Below are 25482 nucleotides of genomic sequence, written 5' to 3'. Positions count from 1 at the left end.
AGGGTGGGTGGGGAGGGAATTAAATATTTACTGCAGCTAAGACTTCAGTAAAATTTGGGGTGGGGGGAGGGTTGACATTTTCCGACTGCCTGTTACGTGCCAAGTGCTTTTGTTAAGGACATAATGTTTTGACTGGGGATCATGTTTGGCTGATGTAAATATTAATGCCAAAATAGGAAGTCAGGGTGAAAGTAACACTGTAATTAGTAGTAGAATTTATTTCGTATTAAAATGTGTCGTGACGTAATTTTTATGGCTTGGCTCAAGCAATTTTCAGAGTGCACGTAAGTATCAATGCATAAAACTTAACTACGTTTTACAGTGTTATTTGCTATTATTCTCCATGAGGCTGCTTGGATCGTTGTCCTTTTCCCATTGATTAATTGGTTAATGCTCAGATTTTGGCTCCTAGAATTGATCTGTGTTTCCGGTCCTGGCATCTCATTATGTCATTTGTTGTATTTTTCGATACTGTACGTGCAAATTGAGGTGAATTTGTTATTTTAGATTAAGACTGTCAGACTCAAGCTACAACAAGGTGTCTCTGATGTAAAAAACTGCAGTTTAAGATTACGGTAAATCCTTCCCTGCAGTACCTGTTAAACAGTGACCTCATTCTTACGCAGATTTAGACCATGGTTTAAGTTTCACCTACAAACATTTTTTTCCACTATTATTTTCTGCTTGTATTTAGTAGCATTTTGATAAGGTCTAGGGAATAGGTATGAAATCCCAAGGGAGAAATGTCGTCTTTCTTACAGTGGAATTTGGAGACCAAATTTGGAGACCAGTATAAGAATGCAGAAACATCTCTACCTTTTGCTGGAAAGTCTATTATTGTTAATATTAATATTAATATTAATATTAGACTAAAAGTTTCATTTTAATTCAGATTCTGCCTGTGTTGTTAATTATTTGTAGATTTTATACTTTAAGAATTTTCTTACTGGTAATTTTATAAGGATGTACATTTTACTGTAGTTTTGGTTTCATGGTTCATCAACACTTACTACCTGGATTCTGATTCTTATTTTCATAATTGATTTTAGAGTGGGTATAAACATAGCAAAATAGACTTAGAATAAGGGTGTTTGTTTATTGAACACCAAATAAATTAATCTATAATGACAAACATGCAAAAGTAGCTTGGACTTGTTCCGTTTTTGCACATAAGTACTGTATTCATGTAAAAGTCTTTCAAAAGATGTATTCCACATGAATGTAAAGATATCCTGAAGGTACAGTGTGTTATTTTGAAGATTAGATAATGTGAGATAATTTAGATTTCTCCCTTCTCACTCTCACGTTTTTCTTTTTTCTTCCCTTACCTATTTCTCTGTCATCCTCCAATCCCACCACTCCCCAACCTCAAATTATCCCATTTCCTGAGGGACTCCTTCCTCCTTTGGCTGCCTTTCTCTACTCTCCATCCCTCACTTCCCAGATCTGCGTTTTCTTGTTTTTTAAAGACTGTCCAAATGGATAGATTGTATTACATCTAATTGCAGTATAATTCATTGATTCTCTTCTTTTTTTCCCCTCCCCCTGGCCAATTTTTTTGTCCTAAGTATCTCTGCTTTAGAAATATGCTTGGCAAAAACTGCAGATGAAAATGAAAATATTAAACTCCTGTGTCATATTTGTTTAGCCTCATTGATGCTACTCACAGAGATGTGGATGTGCTGTTACTGCTTTCTAACTCTGCCTACTACGTGGCCTAGTAAGTTGCTTATTGATTTAAAGCTTTTGATTTTGTGTTTTAAATTTGAGTAAATTTTCTTTTTAGAAATCGTAACAAAAAAATGAGAATATGGTTTTGTTATGTATTTTATGAAACTTCATTGAACCTCTTTACCTTATATAACTGTTACATCATTCTAACTCCCTTTTATCTTCATTGGTTTGAAAGCATGATTTTACAGTTAAATTAATATGTTTATGGTGTATTCTTTTGGCATTTGGTATTGTTTCCTATATATCTCCCAGATTTTGATGTATTCCATACATTTTTATCACTAATGACCACATATCATTGTTTATATTACTATAGTAAAGTTTTTCCTCACTGTTAGGTATTAAATTACTTCCAGTTTTTTGTTGCTACGAATAATGCAGTTGTCTTTATGCAATAACGTGTCTGTGTGTGCGTGTGTGTGCATGCATCTGCGCACTTCTTTGGTTACAAGGGTATGATGAATTACGACTTCTGTGGTTTGTTGTCAGATTGATCTCCAGAAAGACCCTGAATGAATAAGCACTTGTTTCCCCACACCTTACCAGTGTTGTTCTAATTTATATTTACTAAGTAAATATTCACTTTAGTTTTGGCTTTGTGTAAACTGTTATTTTTTAGTCATTTGCCCAGATGCCTGTTGGCATATATCATATGGATTTTTCATTCTTGATTTTGGATATCATATTTAACAGTTGTATTGTTCCCAAATACATAGTCTGTTTTTTTTTCTCTCTCTCTGCCTCCGTCCTTCCCTCCCTCCCTCCGTCTCTGTGTGTGTGTGTGTGTGTGTGTGTGTGCGTGCACGCGGGTGCATTTGCCTTGTAGGTGAGGTTTTAGGTTTGTTTTCATTTTATATGAGTTTTTATACAACTTATTTTAACCTTGTAGTTGCTTTTTTTTTTTTTGATACAGAGTTTCGCTCTTTTTGCCCAGGCTAGAGTACAATGGCATGATCTCGGCTCACTGCAACCTCCGCCTCCCGGGTTCAAGTGATTCTCCTGCCTCAACCTCCTGAGTAGCTGGGATTACAGGCATGCGCCACCATGCCCAGCTAATTTTGTGTTTTTAGGAAAGACGGGGTTTCTCCATGTTGCTCAGGCTGGTCTCGAACTCCTGACCTCGTGATCCACCCGCCTCGGCCTCCCAAAGTGCTGGGATTACAGGTGTGAGCCACCGCGCCTGGCCCTAGTTGCTTTTTTTAACTGTTAGATCTGTGAACTTATTTTCCCTTAGCTGTTGAACTATATATGTTATTCTTGTTTCATTTTTAAAATAGTCCTTATGTTTAACATTTTACCCCAGAATGTATGTGCTGTGGAAGATTTTGTTAACTGTATGTATGTAACAGTTTGCAGCTACTGTGCCTGCCCTAACAAGCCAAATATGCTTTAGATTTAAATCCTCTTTTAACTTCATTTCCCTTTATCTAGTTATGATGATGAAGTTGATAAAGTAAACCAGTATCAACGACTAAGTCTAGAAGACCTGGAAAAAATCGAAATAGGTAAGTTTTAACTTACTAATCAAGTCATAAAAAGCAAATGCTGTTGTTTCCAAGAGGGGGTCAAATTATTTAAGCAAGTACCTGGTTTAAGTTTCACCTACAAATGCTTTTTTTCACTATTATTTTCCATTTGTTGTTAGTAGCATTTTGATAAGGTCTAGGAATAGGTATGAAATCCTAAGGCAGAAATGTTGGCTCTTCTTACAGTGGAATTTGGAGACCAGTATAACGTGTTAGAAACCACAAAGGGATATTCCAAGCTGTCTACTTCTTAGAACTTTCTTTCTATTCGTTATGGGTTGGTGATGGATATAGTCTTATCATAATAACCGTATTCCTTTTATTATTTACCTTGTGAAGATTACCCTAGGGATCAAGAAAGCTTAAATGATTGAGATTGAAAGAGTTTTTCTAGCTTTATCAAAGCAAATGGTCACCAGAAGTTTGTATTCTGTGTGCTGTCATTTGTATTACAAAGAAAAATGTGTTGGGTTTTTTGAAGATAATAGAAGAAAATGTTATGTGAAAGAGTTAACTTTATACATATCCATTTGGGTTTTAGGCCCTGAACCCACTCTTTTGGTAAGCCAAAGTTCTCCTGCATGCGACTGCACTACAGATACAAAGAAGCGAGTGGCTATTTCCACACACTCAGAGCTGTAATGCGTAATCCTGAAGAGGATGGAAAAGGTAAAAAGAGGAGGAGATGAAAGTATTCAGTGAAAACTTTCTATTTATTCTTAAAAGCCCAAAAGGAATTGGGGACATTTCATATCATAACCAACTGAATGAGAGAGGGTCCTGGGAATAGCTGTGCTACCTGAGTTAGAACAAACTTTTAATTCCTCGATTTCATTCTTTTGTTTTTGTTCTTTTCTCTTAAAATTTTAGAACATCGTGAATCAGTGGGGAGAGTAGTGAACAGGTAGCAGTTTTCTATAAATTGAAGCCAATAAATTTGTATTTAATTATACAACCACAAATTTCATTCAGTGGTATATGGGTTAGAACTGCTATTTTTTTTAATATGTTCATGGAGAAATCGGCAAGCAGTTATATTTGGGTTGCAGATACCCTTCAGTGCATTGCAGAGATGCTGCAGATCACCAAGCAAGCCATGGGATCGGATGTCCCCATAATTGAGAAGAAACTTGAGAGGTGAGCATACTGCTTCTCTCAAGAATAAAGGCATTCTTATCCAAAGTCTTATTTCTTTAAAATTCTTTGCAGGGGGAAAGGGGAGGAGATCACATTATGGTAAGGTGTTGGTATTTAGAGAGGTAAGGATCAAATTTCTGCGGATCAAAATACTTTTTAACATTCTTCACGTATACAATTTTCAGGTAAGTTTTAGACTTACAGAAGAGCTGCACAGGTAATTTAGAGGGTTTCCATATACCCTTCCTTCGGTTTCCCTTCATGTTACCCATTTATAACCATAGATCATTCATCCAAACTTCAGAAAGTAACCTTGGCACAGTAAGATGAATCAAAGTACAGATTTCGCTCGGTGTTCACTAGCGTCCTTTTCTGTTCCAGGATCCAGTTGGGATTCCACACCGCATTTAGTTGTCTCTATAGTTTAATGTTACTTCCTCAGTCTTGTCTTTTCTCTCATAATTTTGACATTTTTTAAGAGTACTGGTCAGCTGTTTTGTAGAACATCCCTTAATCTAGGTTTGTCCAGTGTTTTTTCCCGATGAAGCTGAGGTTACGCATTGTCGGGAAGGACACCGCAGAAGCGATGTGCACTTCTCAGAGCCTCATGCTGTGGGGAGGGAGGGCATGACAGCCTGTGTAGTAGTGTTGAGAATAAGCTTGGTTACTTGGCTGGGGTAGCATCTGCCAGGATTCTGCCTGCAAACTTTGTGTCTTCCTCTTTATAATTGCTAAATATTTAGGGGAAAATACTTTGAGACTATGTAAATATTGTTTCTGTGTAAACTTAAGTCTATTCATTTTCATAACCATCATGGATCTTGTCTATGGTATTTATTCCTGTCATGATCTGTGGTCATTTTTCTAATTCTCATTCCTTCTACACTTGTTAATTGGAATTCTTCTGGAAAGCCACTGCACCCAGCCCCTTGTACACATTTTTAACCTATACAGGTTAATAATCTTTCATTGCTAAAGATTGTATTTTATGCATTTTCCATATTACTGTAGAATTCATAACTACCATTTAAATAGATGCCTTCTGTGATCTGTTTGGAAATGTATTGTGTGGGTTCAGAACGTGGACTCTGTGACTCCTGGTTCTATCAATTACTCTTTAACCTTGGAAAACATACGCCTTTACTTCAGTTTTGTTGTCTGTAAGATGAGAGAAAATCCATGTCAGTGCATTGCATGAACTGAATGATAACGCACTTAGACCTGGCACACAGCTATTAAACCCAGTTGCCAAGAATTTTGGTTGCTAGCATTTTTTCCTTTTATAAAAAAGTCATGACAGATATCTTTGTCATGTATTACTTTCTCATGTTTAGGATAATTTCTTGAGAATATCATCCCCAGGTTGTGAATCTGGATTAAAAGACGTGAATATTTCACTTGTCCGTAACAGTGCCAAAGTGATTGTCAGACTCCTTTAACCCTGCACCCACCTCCTTAAAGGTTATTGCTTATCCTCAGTTTCAGGAAAAACTCTGAAGACCCAGAGTTTCATTTTCTTCTTCTTTTTTTTTTTTTGAGATGGAGTCTTGCTGTCATCCAGGCTGGAGTGCAGTGGCACAATCTCGGCTCACTGCAAGCTCCACCTCCCGGGTTCCCGCTATTCTCCTGCCTCAGCCTCCCGAGTAGCTGGGACTACAGGCGCCCACCTGCACACCCGCTAATTTTTTTGTATTTTTAGTAGAGACGAGGTTTCACCGTGTTAGCCAGGATGGTCTCGATCTCCTGACCTCGTGATCCGCCCGCCTTGGTCTCCCAAAGTGCTGGGATTACAGGCGTGAGCCACTGCCCGGCCCACCCAGAGTTTCATTTTCTTGAGTGATATGGCATTTAAAATATGCTTAGGATATCCCTCTAGGTGTGTTTAAAAGTTTTGATAGAGTAACACTATCTCCACAAGTACTTAGGTAGGTGGTATTTTGCCAAGAGAATGGGTCTGAGAGCAAGCCCCTGCAAGGATTTTGCTGTCCTTGACACAACTCATGTGGCCACAAGCGATACATTTTTAACTCCTAAGTAAACTGATGAGAGGAAACATTGAAATGTTTTCTAAGTACTTTGTAAAGAAAATAGTATGTTTTAAACATTAGGCTTTTGAATTTGGAAAAAGAATGCCTATCAACAGATTATTTCACATTTAAAAAGTGTGGCTTTTCTTTCTAATGAGCATCTGTCAGGTTTTGTGGTCCACATTCTACTAGTGAAGAGAGCCATTTGGCCAGAAGAGAATTGTTCAGACTTTTGCTAAAGAATTACTTTAACCCAGAAATTTTCTGTAGTATGCTCATGATCAGTGACCTTGCATGACCCAACAGGACAAATGCACAGACTGAGACATTTGTGGCAAATAGCATCAACTTTTCTCTTATTTATAGCTGTCAGGAGGGATACCAAAGGAGAGAAGACACCAAGAGTAATTGTGTTCAATGTCCCAAATCTTTTTTTAAATAAATTCAGGTAACCCACAGGACATATAAGAAAATGGAAGTCTTACCCCTCTCTCCCTGCACTACCTGAATTGAGCCACGCTGGGATGTGTGTAGATAACCTGAGTTCAGGTGTTGCAGATTCCCATTTATAGTCAGATGGTGGCGGTGCCAGACCCGCACCGCCCACAGTGGTAGCCACTCACCACATGTGGTTGTGAAGCCTTTTAGAATGCAGCTAGGCTGAATTCAGGTGTGCTGTAATTATAGAACACTACACATTGCCTATATTAAATTAGTTCAAAAAGGAGTATTAATCATCTTTTAATATTTTTATGTTGAAATATTTTGTATATATTGGGCTAAATATTAAAATTAATTTCATTGCTGCTTTTTAATGGGGCTGCTAGAAAAACTGCAATTATGTATTTCACGTATTTCTATTGGATAGCACTATTTTAACGTCCACTCTGAGGGTTTAGCTATCAATTAGCAATGCAGTGTTCTCAAGAAGTTGGGACCAATTTGAATAAGTAAGTGTTTTCACTTATATTAATAACTGGAACTGGTATATTGGATTCCATGGGGGATTAACTTCTTTTCTCTTCTAATTTGCAGGAAGAGCAGTAAACCTCACGAAGACATCATTGGTATCAGATCTCAAAACCAAGGTTCTTTGGCCCAGGGAAAGAATTTTTTAATGAGCAAATTTTCATCTCTAAATCAAAAAGTGAAGCAGACCAAATCCAATGTAAATATTGGCAACCTCCGAAAGCTAGGAAACTTTACCAAACCTGAAATGAAAGTTAACTTTCTAAAACCAAACTTAAAAGTAAATCTTTGGAAATCAGACAGTAGTCTTGAAACTATGGAAAACACAGGAGTGATGGATAAAGTTCAGGCAGAGTCTGATGGGGACATGTCTTCAGATAATGACTCATATCACTCTGATGAATTCCTTACAAATTCTAAGTCTGATGAAGACAGGCAGCTAGCTAACTCATTAGAGAGTGTAGGGCCAGTAGATTATGTTCTTCCTAGCTGTGGTATTATTGCTTCAGCACCTCGATTGGGTAGTCGGTCCCAGTCTCTTAGCAGCACAGATAGTAGCATTCATGCTCCTTCAGAGATTACTGTTGCTCATGGGAGTGGGCTTGGAAAAGGCCAGCAGTCTCCTCTGAAGAAAAGCCCTTCTGCTGGCAACATACACATATTGACTGGCTTTGCCAAGCCTATGGATATTTACTGCCACAGATTTGTGCAAGATGCACAAAACAAAGTGACCCACCTAGCAGAGCCCAAGTCTGTGTCTCAGCAGGCTAGTCAGGAAAGAAATCAAATGACCAGTGAAGTTTCAAACAAAGAAACCCAATCAGAATCAACAGAACAGACACCTTCTCGGCCATCTCAATTAGATGTCTCTCTCTCTGCAACAGGCCCACAGTTTTTGTCAGTTGAGCCAGTGCGTTCAGTTGCATCTCAAAAAACCCCCAGCTCCGCTTCCAGCATGCTTGAACTCGAGACAGGGCTTCACGTAACTCCTTCTCCTTCAGAGAGCAGTAGCAGCAGAGCAGTCTCTCCCTTTGCCAAGATTCGAAGTTCCATGGTCCAGGTTGCTAGTATTACCCAAGCTGGATTAACCCACGGGATAAACTTTGCAGTGGCCAAAGTTCAGAAGAGTCCTGCAGAACCCGAAGTCATTAATCAAGTCCAGCAAAATGAACTTAAAAATATGTTTATACAATGCCAGACACGGATAATTCAGATTTAGCTTTTAGCCATAAGAATCCTTCCATGGCTTTTATTTAAAATAGAAGTTTTATCTCTTGGGGTATTTTAATTGTACTGTCTGAATCCAGGGATCACAAATTCTGTTCATTGGAAAGGGTTTTAAAAGGAGTCTGAACCTGAGTAGATGTCCAAATTTTAGAGCCAGGACTACAGAAGCGCATCATTCTAGAATGTGTAGACCTGAGTAGCTTATACACTACAGAGCACTTTGCTTATTTGAAAGTAATTCAGCAACAGGTCACTCTGGGATAAACTGAACCTTTTTTTTGGAGTGGGGTGGGTAGACTACATTAAGTAGACACGAGGTCTGGACATGCAGATGCTTAGGGGATTAGCGTTTTTCATAATTTGTTCTGTTTGTCAGTTCGTTCCTGTGTGTTACCTCTACAAATTACACATTTAGTTTTTAGTGACTAACATGTTACCGAAGCATTTGAATATAAAGCTATTTTAGTTTTGATGGCTTAACTATTCCCTGAGGGGTTGAGGGTTATTGACACTAAAGAAATGAATTCTCATTTGATCCTAATTCTCCCCATATTCTACTTGAACACATTAAAAACACTCTGCTGCCTATACAATGTAAACCTAGGAATATTCAGACTTGTCACACAGTAAACCTGACACATCAGAGGTGAATACCAGCACCTATTAAATTTCATTTTGCTGTTTTCAGGAATGTAAGAACACACATATATTGGCTACTGGAAATCCTAGAAGTCAGGTTTTAATTTATTCCAGGAGGGGCATCCTCGACATCTTATGTAGACGATCAACAACTTCAAAATTTAGTCTGGGCCAAGTGCAGTGGCTCACATCTATAATCCCAACACTGGGAGGCCAGGAGTTTGAGACCAGCCTGGGAAACATATGTCTCTACAAGAAAATACAAAAATTAGCTGGGCTTAGTGGTGCATGCCTGTGTTTCTAGCTATGCAGGAAGATTGCTTGAGCCCATGAGGTTGAGGCTGCAGTGAGCTGTGATTGTGCCACTGACCTCCAGCTTGGGGGACAGAGCAAGACTGTCTCAAAAAAATTTAGTCTGAAGCACAACCGTGCTGAATCTGTCTGACTATAACTCTGACCACACAGAACCAGGGTTTGCCCCTGTAATCCCCACGGTAAGAAAGTTGTACGGCATATTCCAACAAGCATTGGTTCGTCTGGTATCTTTAGAGCTTTACTCTGTTGATGTGATTCTCGGCTGAACGTTATGTCTGTTGTAACTTTGATAAGCATTCCACTTTTGTTATTTATTAGTGGTATCTTTTTTTTTACGTGTTAAATCTTGTGATTGTTAAAATAAAGTACCATTGTAATTTAAAGTGACAAATGTGTATGAGAATTCCTTGCGTAAGAGATTAAAGAATTTGTAAACGGGGCAAATTTGCTATAACTGAACACTTGGTCTAGCTGTTGCCAGTATTTTACTCCTTTGAAGTATACTCATGATTTAAAAAGTAAAATGGATCAGAAACTATACTTTAAATCCAAACATTCAAAACTGAATGCTTTCTTCTACCAACTTTTCTTCCGGGTACTGAAAATATTAAGGGTTCCCAACATGGGAGAAAATACAACCCAACATTAGGTGATAAAATACATGTTTAAACTCCACAGAAACAGTTTTGAAAGAGATTTTTGAAAAGTTATTTTAAGAAGGCAAAGTTCCACGCAGGGTTACACAGGAGTCTACTCAGTTTCCTGGCCATACAGGGTTAACGCTGCGCCTTACATTAGAGCAACAAACTTGACTGTCCATGTGTATATAGGTGAGGGACAAAGGATTTCTGCAGCCAAGCGCTGCACTCCATTCCGCTGCCTGGGTGGGCCTTGAGCAGGAAGGTCCCTCTTGCACCACCTTTTCCACTTCAGTTCACCTCTCTCATGTCTTCCACCAGGAGGACATGGCCTTTTCCCACACAGATCACATGGGATGGTGAATCTTATCATTCATGAAAAACAGCCCAAGGTACTGGTAATTTGGGAAGTTTTATTTATTGGAAAGATTCTTTCAAGGGAACTTTTCTGCAAGACCAAGCAATGTATGTATTTTTCTTTGGTAAATTACAATTTACATTGGCACAAAAAACACATGGTGACTAATCTACTTTGCTGTAGGACAGTTAAAGAAAATGTATTTTATCCTCACAAATCCAGGTTAAGCCTTCATTTTATTTCTAAAAGTTTAAGGAAGGTCTAGTCTACCAGTTATAAAATGAAAACCAGTTAAACTCTAATATAAACATTATTTACATTAGTTTATAAAATAGATTTGCGTTTAGGAAAAGTTGAACTAGTAATTTTACTTCAGTTATTAGGTACAATGAATTCCTTGATTTTTCAAGGCTGACCCTGTTTCCTTGGTTAACAATGTCAATTTAGGCCTTATAGGAAAAAATGTAAGCGATCCTTTATCTGTCTCCAACTAGGAAAGTTACTTCATACCATTGCCAGCTTAAAAAATAACGTCCTAACCTTTCTGAAGATTCTGGTTGCCATAACCATGCTACTATAGTCTGTTAGTTTGCTCTATTGAAACTAATTGGTCTGGAGAAAACCTACCTGCAGCTGTATGAGGCTGTTACTGGAGTAGCAGATGTTAGCTGATCTAACATACTTGGAACCAACGGATGAACCTACATAAAATGCCAAAAATCCAATAGAATCAAAGCAACTACATGACATTAAGAAAATAAAAACTTTCTAAAGGAGGTATTGGTTTTTAAGCTTACTGTTTTGTTTTCATATTTGGACACAGCTTTGTAGCACAGAATTCCCTTATGCATGGTTCTCAAATGCACCGGGATAGGAGAAGATAGACAATGTCGTGTCTCAGTTTCTTTTGCCCCCAAAAGCTACATTCATTCCATTTAAAGGACTCTTATTCAGAGATTGTCCTTGTATGAAAAAAATGGTGGTAACACTGATTTATTCAAATTACTTGGCAAGGTAGATTGGCAACCTTATAGTCCCCCAGATTTTTGGAAGTATTACTACTGGTCCATAAAATACAAAAGTCTGGGAACCCCTGCCTGCCGTGTACAAGTCTAGTTTTGCAGGCTGTTGACAAATGTTAAGTGGGAAAAAGTTTCTGTGGCCAAACATCTGGGAAATGACAGTACAGAATTTTACGTAGTCATGTGAATCAATGGCAAATACACCTCAGTTCCCCGAAGATGGACTACTGGATGCACCCCAACCCAACCCAACCCAACCCACTGTGAACTGGAAAACCAGAGAACTGGAAAACTTAAGGAATCCGAAGCATGATACCTCTGACTTTGAAATTGCAACAACTTTCTTCATTTCAGCATTTCAACAGTCTGGCCTATGACTCAGCTGAAGCTAAGGAAAAGGTATAATCAGCAACATTATCAATATTAAACTTTTAATATCAAATACTTTTTTTTACATCATTACTAATTTATATAATTATAAAACAAACTTCAAAAGCTCCATGAAATCAGTAAGGTAAAAGTCCTTACTGAATATCATATAAACATCAGATGTTACCAGGCTTGATTTCAGGAAATGTCATTGGTTTGTGATAGAAATTACCTATAAAACAATGTGGTATAAATGAACATCTGAATTTTACAATCGTGGCTACAATTTGCCCATTACTCTTCATAGGCATCAGATCTTTAAAGTTCATTTCCATTCACACATTTCTGCTGCTGAAGCCTCGTTCTTCTTAAAGACTCTAGCTGCTTTGCTCTCAGCCATCGTTCTCTTGACAGCGTTGTCTGACCAGCACTGAGAGACAGACACCTGGTTGGAAACACGGAAACAAATTTAAGTCTAGAGCTGGGAAAGTAAGTTTTAAATTGTTTTAAGACCTAGGAATACTTGGTGAAAACACAGACCATGTTAGGAGACAAGACCGTCTGGCAGTTACACACACGTCAATAGCCAAGTCAGGCTTCTACAAAGAAAGTGTTGAAGAGTCAGAATTGGAGGGTGGCTCACTCTTTGAAGCTTAGAGAACAAGCAGCACGCCTGTTCCACTGAAGAGATCACCAGCCAAACTCGATTCCCCCTCAATGAGCCCTTTCATAAGAGCGTTTTTAAAAGGCAAAGTTCATTTCCGTTTTTAGAAGTCTGCCTCAGTTATTGCTGAATAACTCAGAAGACTTACATACACAAGCTTACTGAAAAAACGATGCACATGCGCCACTTACCGAGCCACCACGAGCAGCTGGTGAAGATCATCAGCAGTGATGCTCTGAGGGTCATTCTTCCGCATTTCCACAAAGTCATCTTCAACTGCCTTTATCAAAAGAGTAAAGGTAAATGATGTGCATTTTTGTAAGGAAGAGAAAATGAACGTGGTTCCTTGACTGATATAATAAGGTGGATGTCAGCCTCTTAGACAAAGGAGGCAATATAGGTGAAAGTACCAAAGCATATACATAAATAATGCTGCTGATGAAGAAAACAAAATAATGAAACTCAGATTCATTTAAGGTCAAGCAAACATATAAATCGCAACTGGCATAGGAAACAATGCTTTTCAACAAAGGAGGAGTGATGTTAGTGAAAATGGCAGAGAAGGGACTGCAGAAAACTGTCTCTACTGTTAACACTGATCAAAATCAGCTTTTTAAAAACTAGAAGTCAAACCACACTTGCAGCAATCCAGAGAGCATTTATGCCAGAAAACCAGGTGATTACTGGTAAGAATGTTGAGCCTCGCGGCGTTTTAACGTGTCCTACTCCTATATTCCAACCCCTTCCCCTCCAGGCGGTAATTAATAGCTTCTTCGAAAACCAACAGCCTGGCAGCCACCGGAGAGAGAACAGGGCTAGGGCTCCTTCAAAGTGCCATTCCTGGAGAACTGTCATCTGACCACCTGTCCGGTGGCTCCCTGGAAGGACCCATTTGCAAGGTTGTCTTTATTTAATGTGAGTGGAAGCCTGTCTACTATGAACTACCTCTTTCCCCAGGGCATTTATCAAAAACAATCAGAAGAAATTATCAATCAATCACCTTAGCTACCTGAGACACTGGGTAACAGTTGTGGCAAACAACAGACTAACCCAAACCCTTAAAACAGAAAAGCTAGCTGAGAAATGAGATGTCCACAGAGGGCTCTGAAAACCTCACGTCTATAACTCCTAGGAACTCGGAAGGCTGCAGACATGCTCAGAGACCTTAAACTCCCACCTCTGGATAACCTGGAGGCTCTGTGCAAGCAGGAAATGAAGGCTAAGGCAGGCTTGTAAATTGTATGTCTAAGTGTTGAAGGGTTGCTCCAATTTTTATTTTTATTTATGATTATTATTCACCCTTAGACTGAGAGACTGACTACTTCCTGGCATTTAAGGAAATTTCTTTCCAATCATTAACCACAAAACTAACAGAGCAGAGACTTCAGTGCCCACATGTGACAAAGATACAGACTCTATAGATTAGTCAAAAAAGTTACTAAACAACCTACCAACAGTAACAAATAGCAACAACAATAAACCCTAGGGAGGTTTAATTTCCAGAGTCTAACTTCCCAGGCAGAGTTGTCATAATATATAATTTAAAATGTCTGGTTGTGGCTAGGTGTGGTGGCTCACGCCTGTAATCCCAACACACTGGGAGGCCAAGGTGGGAGGACTACTTGAAGCCAGGAGTTGATCAGCCTGGGTAATAAAGCAATACCTCATCACCACAAAGAAAAGAAAACACAAAAAACTTTGGGCATGGTGGCGCACACTTATGATCCCAGCTACTGAGGCAAGAGGATCACTTGAGCCCAGGAGTTTACGGCTGCAGTGAGCTGTGGTTGTGCTACTTACTATTCCAGCCTGGGTGACAGAGTGAGACCCCACTGACCAAATAAAATGTCTGGTTTTGGGGATAAGGGAGTCAGTAGAAACTGTCCCAGAGGAAACTCAAACATTAGACAAAAAGACTCTAAATTGGCTATTTTAAACATTCAAAGAACTAAAGGAAACCACATAAAAAGAACTTCAGGAAAATATGAGAATCACCAAATAGTATCAATAAAAAGAGAAATAATTTTTTAGAAGGAAGTAAAATTTCTGGAGTTGAAAATATAGTAAAAATTCTCTATAGAGGTACTCAGATTTGATCAGGCAGAAGAAAATCACTAAACTTGAAGATAAGTTCACTGAGATTAGTCTAAGAACAAAAAAAGAATGAGGAAAAATGAACAGAGGCTTGAAGACCTGTGGGATACCATTAAATGCACCATCAGATACATAGTGGGGGTGTCCAGAAGGAGAGGAGAGAGAAATGATGCAGAAAGAAACATAGCCAAAACCTTCCCAAATTTGTTGAAAACTTCCCCAAAATGTGAATTATTCTGCACCTCCAAGAAGCACAACAAACTCCATGTAGGATAAACTCAGAGATCTACACACAGACACATCATAGTCAAAACTGTCAAAAGCCAGAGAATCTTGAAAGCAGTGACAGAAAAATGACTCAGTATGTACAAAGGATCCTCATCAGAAACTAGCTGGATTCTCAGTAGAAACCAGAGGCCAGAAAGTGGTGGGAGGACATATTCGAAATGATGAGACAGACTATAAACCAAGAATTCTACATCCAGCAAAACTAGCCTTAAGGATTAAGACATTCCCAGATAAAAACTTAAAAGAGGGCTGGGCGTGGTCACTCACACCTCTAATCCCAGAATTTTGGGAGGCCAAGGAGAGAGGATCACTTGAACCCAGGAGTCCGAGACTAGCCTGGGCAACACAAGGAGACCCCTATCTCCACACACACACACACACACACACACAAATCAAAGAATCAGCTGAACCCAGGAGTCTGAGACTAGCCTGGGCAACACAAGGAGACCCCTATCTCCACACACACACACATATATCAAAGAATTAGCTGGGCACAGTGGCACATGCCTGTGGTCCCAACTACTCGGGAGGCTGAAGTGGGAGGATCGCTTGAGCCTGGGGGGGGTTGAGGCTGCAGTGAGCCACGATCACAACACTGCACTCTAGCCTGGGTGACAGAGCGAGACCCTGTCTCAAAAAAAAAAAAAAAAAAAAAAAAAGGAATTTGCACAAGTAGACCTGCCATGCAAGAAACACTAAAGGCAGTTCTTCGAGCTGAAATGAAAAGATACTAGGCAGTAACATGAACCCACATGAGGAAATAAAGGTTGCTGGTAAAAGTGACTGCATAGGCAAATAGAAAAAACAGTACAGAAGTCTTTTCTGTTTCTAACTTTTTTCTCTAAAATTGGACAACTGCAAAAGCAGTAATTCTAAAGGTGTTGATGTACATACAATGTATAGAGAGGTAACTATATGATAGCACAAGGGAGAGGAGAAGGAACGGAATTATAAAGGGGCAAAGTCTTTGTATATTATAATTAAACTGGCATTAGCCACACAAAATTTTTTTTAATTAAAAATAACTAAACAAACTGGCATTAATCCTTAATAGATGATTATACTAACATGTTAAGTTTATCCCCCCAGGGCAGCCACTAAGAAAGTAACTTCAAGAAACTTCAAGGGATGGGACACTGGAAAATATCTATTTCAAACAAAAAGACAATAATGGAGTAACAGAGGAATAAAAAAAGACATGACAGAAAACAAATAGCAAAATCACCTCATCAGTAATTATGGCAAATGTAAATTGGCTGCATACTGCAATTCAACACAGGAAAATCCTTTATTTTAACCTAGACATACCTTAGTTATTTCATCAGATATGCTATATTCCAAGAATCTCAAAAGGGTTAGATAAATGCGGAATTTGTTCAGCACAGAAGGCAGCACCGCTGAGAGAAGGCTGTTCATGTACTCTTCCATGTTTGGTGGAATTAGCTGGGGCTGTAAATGAATCTGGCAGTCTGCCTGAAAAGAGAAGAAGTACACTGTATTTTCTGAGTTCCTAAATTAAATCTACATTTTTAAAGAAAGATGCATCATCTCTGTCAGCCCCTATAGGAATTAGAAAATACCATTTATTATTTAGGGGGAGGGAATAATTTTGTGTGTGTGTGTGTGTGTGTATGTGTGCAAGACAGGGTTTTGCTCAGTCGCCCAGGCTGGAGTGCAGTGGTGTGATCAGAGCTCACTGCAACCTGCCTCCCAGGCTCAAGCGATCCTCCCACCTCAGCCTGCTTAGTAGTGGCACCACAGGTGCACGCCACCGCGCCTGGCTAATTTTTGAAATTTTGTAGAGACAAGTTTTGTCACATCGTCCAGGCTGGCCTCAAAGTCCTGGGCTCACGCAATCCACCTGCCTTGGCCTCCCAAAGTGTTAGGATTATAGGTGTGAGCCATTGCACCCAGCGAGAATCTATTTTTAGTATTACTTTACATGCTTTATAACTACCTCAGAAATAATTATGAAAGTTAGCTTTTTCTTGGTTACTTATGTTTCCTCAATGGTATCAGTAAGCACACAAAATGTAGCCAACGTCTAAAAAGCAGCTAATTAAAAAGGTCTATCACACTTGCACACAGAGAACATATCCTTGAGCCATTTCATTCTTAGTCAAAGACTGTTTCTCATCAATCACAGGTGAATACTATTATAGAGAGACTATAAACCATTTGACAACCGGGAGCATTTCCCATCATCCTCAGAATTAAAAGCGCTCTTTACCAGCCACTCTGAGGACATACCAGAGCATTTCATTGTAAAGCATGAAAATAACTACCAAGTGACCAAGGACATTTTCAAAGGAACTCTAAAATATTTTTGGCCGGGCGCGGTGGCTCAAGCCTGTAATCCCAGCACTTTGGAAGGCCGAGGCGGGTGGATCACGAGGTCAGGAGATCGAGACCCTCCTGGCTAACACGGTGAAACCCCGTCTCTACTAAAATACAAAAAACTAGCCGGGGCGGTGGCGGGCGCCTGTAGTCCCAGCTACTTGGAGGCTGAGGCGGGAGAATGGCGGAAACCCGGGAGGCGGAGCTTGCAGTGAGCCGAGATCGCGCCACTGCACTCCAGCCTGGGCGACACAGCGAGACTCCGTCTCAAAAAAAAAAAAAAAAAAAAAAAATATTTTTCACATAAGATTAGCAGAAAACAATGGGTCAAAGGCAGCAAGAACAGAAGTCTGGAGGTTAAAATCAGGCAATCTTGCTATGCTTCGATGTGGGTGTTTCTGCTGCCAACAGCCTTGTTGGTCTCGTGACTTGCTGATATCTGAGCTTGGTAGATGTAAGGTTTTCATCCATGGCAGTGCAAAATACTCAGTTCCCTTAATGATCAGCAGTCACAGTTTTTACAACAAATGTAATTTACTAATAAGCAGTACCAAGAAACAGCAAAAATGTAGGTATCTTTCCCATGTCAACCTCCCTCCATTTAAAAATGACTCATCGTACCGGGAGGAGTGACCTCCCCTCCGAAGTAATGAGAACGTTGATATTGCAGGGGAATTCCATCTGATGGTAGCTGAAGTCATAATCCACCTTCTGCCACGTTATGAGGTTGCTCAGGGCAGTCACATTATGAACACCTATGAAGGCAGGAAAACACTTTCGGTCATTTGACTTTAATCATCTCAACAAATCAGTTTTGCTGACACCAATGATAAGCCATGAAGTTTCTACCGCTTTTAATAAAGGGTATGAGGCGCTGTCCAATTTACTAAGCTAAACATCATGAAGTGTGTAGGCTTACAACACTCTTGGTCAAGGTAGAACTTTCTGGGGCCAGGGGATCCCCCCACAAATCTAATACCTAGCATCTGGTATGCACCTAGACATAAAGTAGTTCCCAAGCAAGTACGGTTATTTCTAAATGGTGTATTTACAGGGCTAAAATAAGGAAACACTAAAACTACTTTCATACATAGATCAGCCTAGTGAATTTTACAGATTCTATATTCCCCTTTGCCTTAAATGTGCCCAGTCTACCTCATTTTTTCTTCTACCTTTACCTCTTGAGCTGATCACCAGCAGTGTATTCTTAACTGTCTTCATTTGAGCACTGGTAAACAATCTGCTTTCTTGTGATTTTATAATATATTCCATAACTGAGGTTAGTGCAAACCATTTGATCTATTATTTTTCAGACATTCTCTGAAAAACGTTTAAAAACTTTACAATGGGAGGTTAAAAAATAATTAGCCAGGCATGGTGGCAGGCGCCTGTAGTCCCAGCTACTTGGGAGGCTGAGGCAGGAGAATGGCGTGAACCTGGGAGTTGGAGCTTGCAGTGAGCCAAGATTACACCACTGCACTCCAGCCTGGGCAACAGGGCAAGAGTCTGTCTCAAAAAAAAAAAAATCTATTAGATCAGCTTCCTCCCATTTCAGTTTTTTAAAAAGCTATTTGGGGCAGGTGCAGTGGCTCACACCTATAATCCCAGCACTGTGGGAGGCCAAGGCAGGAGGATCCCTTGAGCCCAGGAATTCAAGATCAGCTGGGCAACACAGTGAGACCCTGTGTCTACCGTTCCTTACACTCACTGAATGAAAAATTTTAGGTTATATACAACTACACAAAGAACCCAACATTGTAGGCCCATACATATGGCTCCAACCATCTGCTGACGCAATAAAACTTTTCACCAAAGAACCCTTATCACCCTCAACATCTAATACTACCCTTTATATTACTGCTCCTTTATATTAATACTACCCTTTATATTATTGCTCCATTATAAATAATATACATATTATGTATTATTTTATTATTAATTACACATTATTTATATATATTTTATATATTATTGCTCCATATATTGTTATTTTATTATAAATTATAAAAAATATAATTGTTTTTAGTATGAATTATGATGTTATTATAGAGATTATGGACATGAAGTATATTAGTATCTGCGTCATCCTACTTGTAGCTCCATGTATATTGTCTCCTTTATATTTATTGGCTCCATCTGATAAATATATAAAATCGGTATTATATATAAATATATTTAGATAGAAATAGTAGATCGCGGCATATGATTTAGTATCTTTCTAATTGATACTACTTTCGAATACGGCTATGGGCAAAAGCAGGAGTTGGCTGTATACAATTTAATGTAGTTTATGAACATGCTTTAATCGAATTGAGGTATGCCAAGCTTGTTCGTTATGTTATTTTGTTAAATGTGGAATTTGTCTTTGTCCATAGATACTCTTCTAAAAGTTATTCCTAGATCTGGCTTTAGTGGAAAGGAAGTCAGAAATGGAAGGGAAACATCTATGTACATACCTGGGGTATCCAGCTGCCCCTGTTCCAGGAGAGTCTCATCAATGACAAGGGAAGTATTGCTGGGCAGCTGGAGGAGCCCACTGACCAAGCGATTGGCTGTGTAGTCTTTGTGGGGAATGAATTTCAAATGGTTCATGTTCTCTATAGTCATCTGTAGACGAAAAGACTGCAAAAAGAAATTTTTTAGTGAACAAGAATTTAAGTTTCCGTTTTAAGAAAATATGTACTTAGAATTAAACATTGTGTTTCATATGGAAAAAGTGATCTTACAAATTTCTAAGGGAGTAGTGATATGGTTTCTTGAACTCTAGAAGCAAAAATAGTATCTAGATCTTACATTTGAATTTCATCCATTCTATGAGCTGCTTTATTTTCAAATGTCTTGTTCAATATTCTTGAAAATCAATTTTTTTTTTGGCCAGGCACGGTGGCTCAAGCCTGTAATCCCAGCACTTTGGGAGGCTGAGATGGGCGGATCACGAGGTCAGGAGATCGAGACCATCCAGGCTAACACGGTGAAACCCCGTCTCTACTAAAATACAAAAAAAATTAGCCTGGCGAGGTGGCGGGCACCTGTAGTCCCAGCTACTTGGGAGGTTGAGGCAGGAGAATGACATAAACCCGGGAGGCGGAGCCTGCAGTGAGCTGAGATCTGGCCACTGCACTCCAGCCTGGGAAACAGAGAGAGACTCCGTCTCAAAAATAAATAAATAAATAAATAGATAAATAAATAAATAAAGAAAGAAAGAAAGAAAGAAAATCAATTTTTATTTAACCAAGGAAACAAATGGTAGATAACTGACATACAAATATTAAATACCCCAAAGCCTAACCTCTTTCACCTAACACATGCTAGCTAGCAAAAAAGAAAATGTTAATTTATTTTTCAAGACAGGTAGAGAAAAGCTTAATTTCCTCTATATTCTTTGAGTTAAAATTATATTGATTCATCATAGACATTTTTGAACAAACTTTTCAGAGAAAAATCAAGGAGCAGAGCACACTGAGCTGTGGGGCACCTGCTGCAGCTCTCGGGAGGTGCCTCCAGGATGCGTGCACCTTCTCGCTCAGTGTAACGAGAAAGCGACCCTCTAGCTCCTCCTCTAGCTCCTGAGCCACCATTCCCAACACCCTCTGTGCTCTGCCTCATACACCAATCCATTCTTCCACCCCTCCAGCCTGAAACAATGTGGCAGGGATGGAGAAGAGGGTATGGTGGGGGAAGGCTGTCAAGGAAGAGGTAAGATATATTGCAAAAATTTAGAGGAGTTTTGTTATCTCAGTGATTCTAAGAAAACAAGGGGAGCTTAGGGGTGGTTAAATGACCTACCATGTATTAATTTGTTTGTTGGTCTTCTACCTAAATTAAACTCTGTGAGGGCAAAGGATCTGACTGTTTCAATAATTCTCAAAATGTGGTCCCAACAACTCCCAGGGAATTGCTTAAACCCTTTTACGGGGTCAATCAGGTTAAAATCATGCATGGATAAAAGATCCTTTCAATATATGAGACTAATGAATTTTACCATAGCAGACTATGGAAAGTTTACGAATAGGATTTCAGATTCCACACTTAACTATCTTTAAGAAAATGTCATGTGGACAGTTTTGGTCTAGTATCAAAGATCACCACCCAGTTATCTGCAAAGGCTATCGAAACCATCCTTCCTTTACCAACTACTTTTCCATCTGTGTGAGGTCAGCTTTCCTTCACATACTTCAATCAAAACCTGAGATTACAACAGACTGAAGGCCGAAGAAGATACAAGCATCCATTGTCTCCTATTAATCCAGACATTAAAGAGATTTGCAAGAATGTAAAACAATGTCACTTTTATCACTAATCATTTTTGGCTTGGGAAAAGTTTTTATAAAAATATTTATATGTAATTTTTTATGTTTAATAGATGTATTTGCTTCATCATCTAGTTTGGTAAGTTAATGATAAATATAATCATAACATGAAAAACAGCTCTTTGAGTACTAATACATTTTTCAGAGTGTAAAGTGAGTCTAAGGAGACTGAGAACTGCTGGTGTATTCTGGTCCACGTCTGCTTCTTGAGGGCCTGGACAAGTGCTAGCACTGAGACACTCAATACATTTGGTTCAATAAGGATCTAGTGGACCTTCTTCAGTTTTCAAAGAAGTGATCAGTATTTTCAGTCACACAACCGATCAGAAGCAATTCCCGTTCCCAAGATCCTACCACCACACAAGTACTGCATTCCAAATACCCTGGCAAATAAAGTGGGCTCAACTTTCCAAACAGGAATTAAAATTGAGGCAATGGAGATAAAGAACTTTATTACCTCAACTAAAAGAATTATGCTCCTATAATTTAGAGTTTATTTAGATTTAAGACTTTAGTGTACAAAAAGGATACCAAATTGGACAAATTGGTATCAACAGAGTGTAATTTTAAGGGAGTTACTGCAATTGTGTTAATTGTTAGACTTACAGAAATTTGTGCTTAGGCAAAAACAAAAAAAAAGTGAAACTTTTAGGGGAAAGTACGTTTTAAATTACGTAACTTGGCAGGCTTTGTTTCCCCTTAAATAAGCTCTATTAAAAACTCTAAGTTAAATATTTGAGGTGAATGAAAGAGATGGATTTGTTAAGTGTGCTTAGGTTTATAATACATATTTATATTCATCTTACTGCTGGAACAAGATGTTGAATAATTCGATACAAGTGTTCCGTGAAGGTACTATTCCGTGGGCAACCACTCAAATTAACTGTAAATTTTCCTAGTGGAAGGACATCTCTTCTTGTATATCTAGAAAAGAAAGAAATCAATCAGTAAGATGCTGAAGTGATTTCCTGATTTCTATCGAAAAGCAAAGAGTAGAAAAATTAGCTTAATATTGTCATTAAAAATAAACCAGAATATTCTGACTAGTTATTTTATCAGAATAACAGCAATAAAAGTAATAGCCAATATTTGTATGTAAGTGCTGCTGGTCATGTGCCAGAGACTGTTCTGAGTACGTAAATGCTTCCTCATTTAACCCCTAACCATTCAGAGGCAGGTACTGTTGTCTTCGCTTTACAGATGAGAAATCTGAGGCACAGAGATGATAATAAGCAACATACTCATCTAGCCGGAAGCTGCCAGAACTGGGATATGAATCCGGATAGTCTGGTTACAGAGTCTGTGCTCTCAACCATTATGTACTACTGTCACAGAATGATCTGAGAAAAGATAAGATTTACAGCACAAAGATGTTTCCTGCAACTTTGTAATAGAGAAAAGCTAGGAAAACCTGAACATTTAGGGAAATGGTTACAGTATGGTACAACTGCATAGTGAAATACTTTGCAGCCACTACAAAGTTCATGAAGCATTATGATGGGAAAATGTTTAATATATATCAACTGCTGAAAACAAGACACGGATCTGTGCTTAGAGTATAACTAAGATCTATGCAGGGATGTATACGTATGTAAACAAAAACCAATGAACGTGAACCAAAAGGGTAACAGAGGTTCTAAGTGGTGAAATTACAAATGATGTGCATTTTCCTCTTTATGTTCTTGTAACCTGTCAAAGGTCTACACTAATTTTAAAATCAGAAAACAAATACAGTGGAGTCAAGGGATGCAGTGCTAGTGTCAATGTCCACGTTAAATGTGCACATGACGTCGTGCCTTGGGATGTATAAACAGAGTGTTCAGAATGCAAAAAGGATAAAACAGCTCATTTTACTCATCAGCCAGGTCCTTTATCTCAGGGGTCCCCCACGCCCAGGCCGTGGACCAGGACCCCTTAGGAACCGCGCCACAACGCAGGAGGTGAGGGGTGGGCGAACGGGCATTACTGCCTGAGCTCCATCTCCTGTCAGATCAGCAGTGGCATCAGACTCTCACAGGAGCGCGAACCCTACTGTGAACTGCACATTTGTGTGTTCCTTATGAGAATCTAACTAGTGCCTGATGATCTGAGGTGGAACAGTTTCATCCTGAAACCATCCCCACTCTGGTCCATGGAAAAATGGTCTTCCATGAAACGGGTCCTTGGTGCCAAAAAGGTTGGGGACTACTGCTTTATCTGATTTGGGCTCTAAAATTTAAGGGGACATAATCAAAATGCTAAATTTCTCACAGTAAAACTGTGAGAAAAGGAATTTGTCTGTGATTTGGTTTAACAGTTGTTACACTGAAAAGATAAAAACCATCTGATGAAGCCCAATAAGGAAAACACACAAATTACACCAGCAATATCCCCGCTCTTCCACTTCTACACACACCAAACTCCCCTAATTCCCACCAGGATACAGCACTTACACTGTGGAGATGAGATGTAATATTAGGTATTCAGCAGCCAAACTATCCCCTAGAAGGGCATGAGTGAGGAACCCAAGAAGTTCTGCTCTGACTGGAGACAATTCGGACATGAAACTTGAAACAACTGAAGGAGAAAAGGAGACCTGAGTCAGGACACACACACCAGTTCCTCTCAAGTGTCTTAGGTGAAAAATAACTACGTGGGCAAAGCGCAACAATTCAGTAGACAGTAAGTAAAGCTTAACATATCAGTAAGTGACACTGATCTTAAAAATAAGACAGTTTGCATCCTCCTTTTTTTTTTCTTTTGAGACTGAGTTTTGTTCCTTTTTGCCCAGCCTGGAGTGCAATGGCGCCATCTCGGCTGACCGCAACCTCTGCCTCTGGTTCAAGTGATTCTCCTGCCTCAGCCTTCCGAGTAGCTGGGATTACAGGCACATGACACCACACCTGGCTAATTTTGTATTTTTAGTAGAGATGGGGTTTCACTATATTGGCCAGGCTGGTCTCGAACTCCTGACCTCAGGTGATCCACCCACCTCGGCCTCCCAAAGTGCTGAGATTGCAGGCGTGAGCCACTGCACCCAGCCTCGTATACTTCTTTTTTGTCCTCGTTTCAATGAAGAGAATTAATGTAAGAGAAAAATGGGGCAATAAGAGAGAGATTGTGAGGAATGAAGACCTGACTCTTAATTCCACTATGAGCATGTTACAGGCAGCTCTAGACACACACTGAGGCTAACAGTCGATAGTTCACTAGGCTGTAACACTTACACTTACAGGTTTTGCTCTCCTCTTTGTTAAGGCAGGCAGGCAATAACGGGTTGATGTGTTGCAACTTCTGGGCTAAGATCACATGAATTCTCGGCACTAATGAAGCAGGAGGACTGTGTACTCTCTGCTCCTCTGCTGTGTCCGTGCACTCCATCGGATCCAGCAGCGCAGAGGCATCCCTGCGGAGAGACAATAAAGTTTCAATTTAGAGAGACATCAATTGCACAGATACAAAAATAATATGCACCTTAGAAAACAAAATTACAGTCCAAGCCAAGAATATTTCCACCTGTACATCTCCTTAAAGAACAGAAAGTGGCCTCTCATTCTAAAGTGTTAACATCACACAGACTTCAGGCTTGTTAAGACATATCATGAAATAATGCATTTATTCCATTTTTCAAGAACAGTGTTTTTTTTTTTTTTTTGGATGGAGTCTTACTGTGTTGCCCAGGTTGGAGTGCAGCGGTGTGATCTCGGCTCATTGCAACCTCTGCCTCCTGGGTTCAAGCGACTCTCGTGCCTCAGCCTCCTGAGTAGCTGAGATTACAGGTGTGTGCCACCAAGCCTGGCTAATTTTTGTATTTTTTTTTTTTTTTTTTTTGAGAGGGAGTCTCGCTCT

General features: G+C 39.3%; 2 protein-coding genes across 3 annotated transcripts in view; one reads left to right on the top strand and one right to left on the bottom strand.

Moving 5' to 3' along the window:
- Positions 1 to 26: 26 nt before the first annotated feature.
- INPP5F (inositol polyphosphate-5-phosphatase F) lies at positions 27 to 9961 on the top strand. The gene is given in 7 exon segments (XM_017872291.1): positions 27 to 284; positions 1649 to 1720; positions 3166 to 3239; positions 3802 to 3813; positions 3816 to 3929; positions 4310 to 4397; positions 7460 to 9961. Coding segments are annotated over 7 exon segments (1566 nt in total). The 5' UTR covers positions 27 to 231; the 3' UTR covers positions 8613 to 9961.
- A 644-nt stretch (positions 9962 to 10605) lies between these two features.
- MCMBP (minichromosome maintenance complex binding protein) overlaps positions 10606 to 25482 on the bottom strand; it is a 49580-nt gene continuing 34703 nt past the window's right edge. Inside the window, exons 9-16 of one of the 2 annotated variants that reach the window (XM_017872289.1) lie at positions 24861 to 25039; positions 24087 to 24210; positions 22461 to 22578; positions 19801 to 19966; positions 17966 to 18099; positions 16316 to 16480; positions 12817 to 12905; positions 10606 to 12406 (exon numbers count right to left, since the gene is read on the bottom strand). In XM_017872289.1, the coding sequence (XP_017727778.1) occupies positions 12280 to 12406; positions 12817 to 12905; positions 16316 to 16480; positions 17966 to 18099; positions 19801 to 19966; positions 22461 to 22578; positions 24087 to 24210; positions 24861 to 25039 (1102 nt within the window). In that variant the 3' untranslated portion in view covers positions 10606 to 12279. The remainder of the gene's footprint in view (positions 12407 to 12816; positions 12906 to 16315; positions 16481 to 17965; positions 18100 to 19800; positions 19967 to 22460; positions 22579 to 24086; positions 24211 to 24860; positions 25040 to 25482) is intronic. The other variant, XM_017872290.1, reaches the window with a different exon arrangement.

Source organism: Rhinopithecus bieti, unplaced genomic scaffold (assembly GCF_001698545.2).
Source record: "Rhinopithecus bieti isolate Rb0 unplaced genomic scaffold, ASM169854v2 scaffold_6710, whole genome shotgun sequence".
NCBI classification, from domain to species: Eukaryota; Metazoa; Chordata; class Mammalia; order Primates; family Cercopithecidae; genus Rhinopithecus; species Rhinopithecus bieti.
This window is presented reverse-complemented; position numbering and strand designations above follow the sequence as displayed.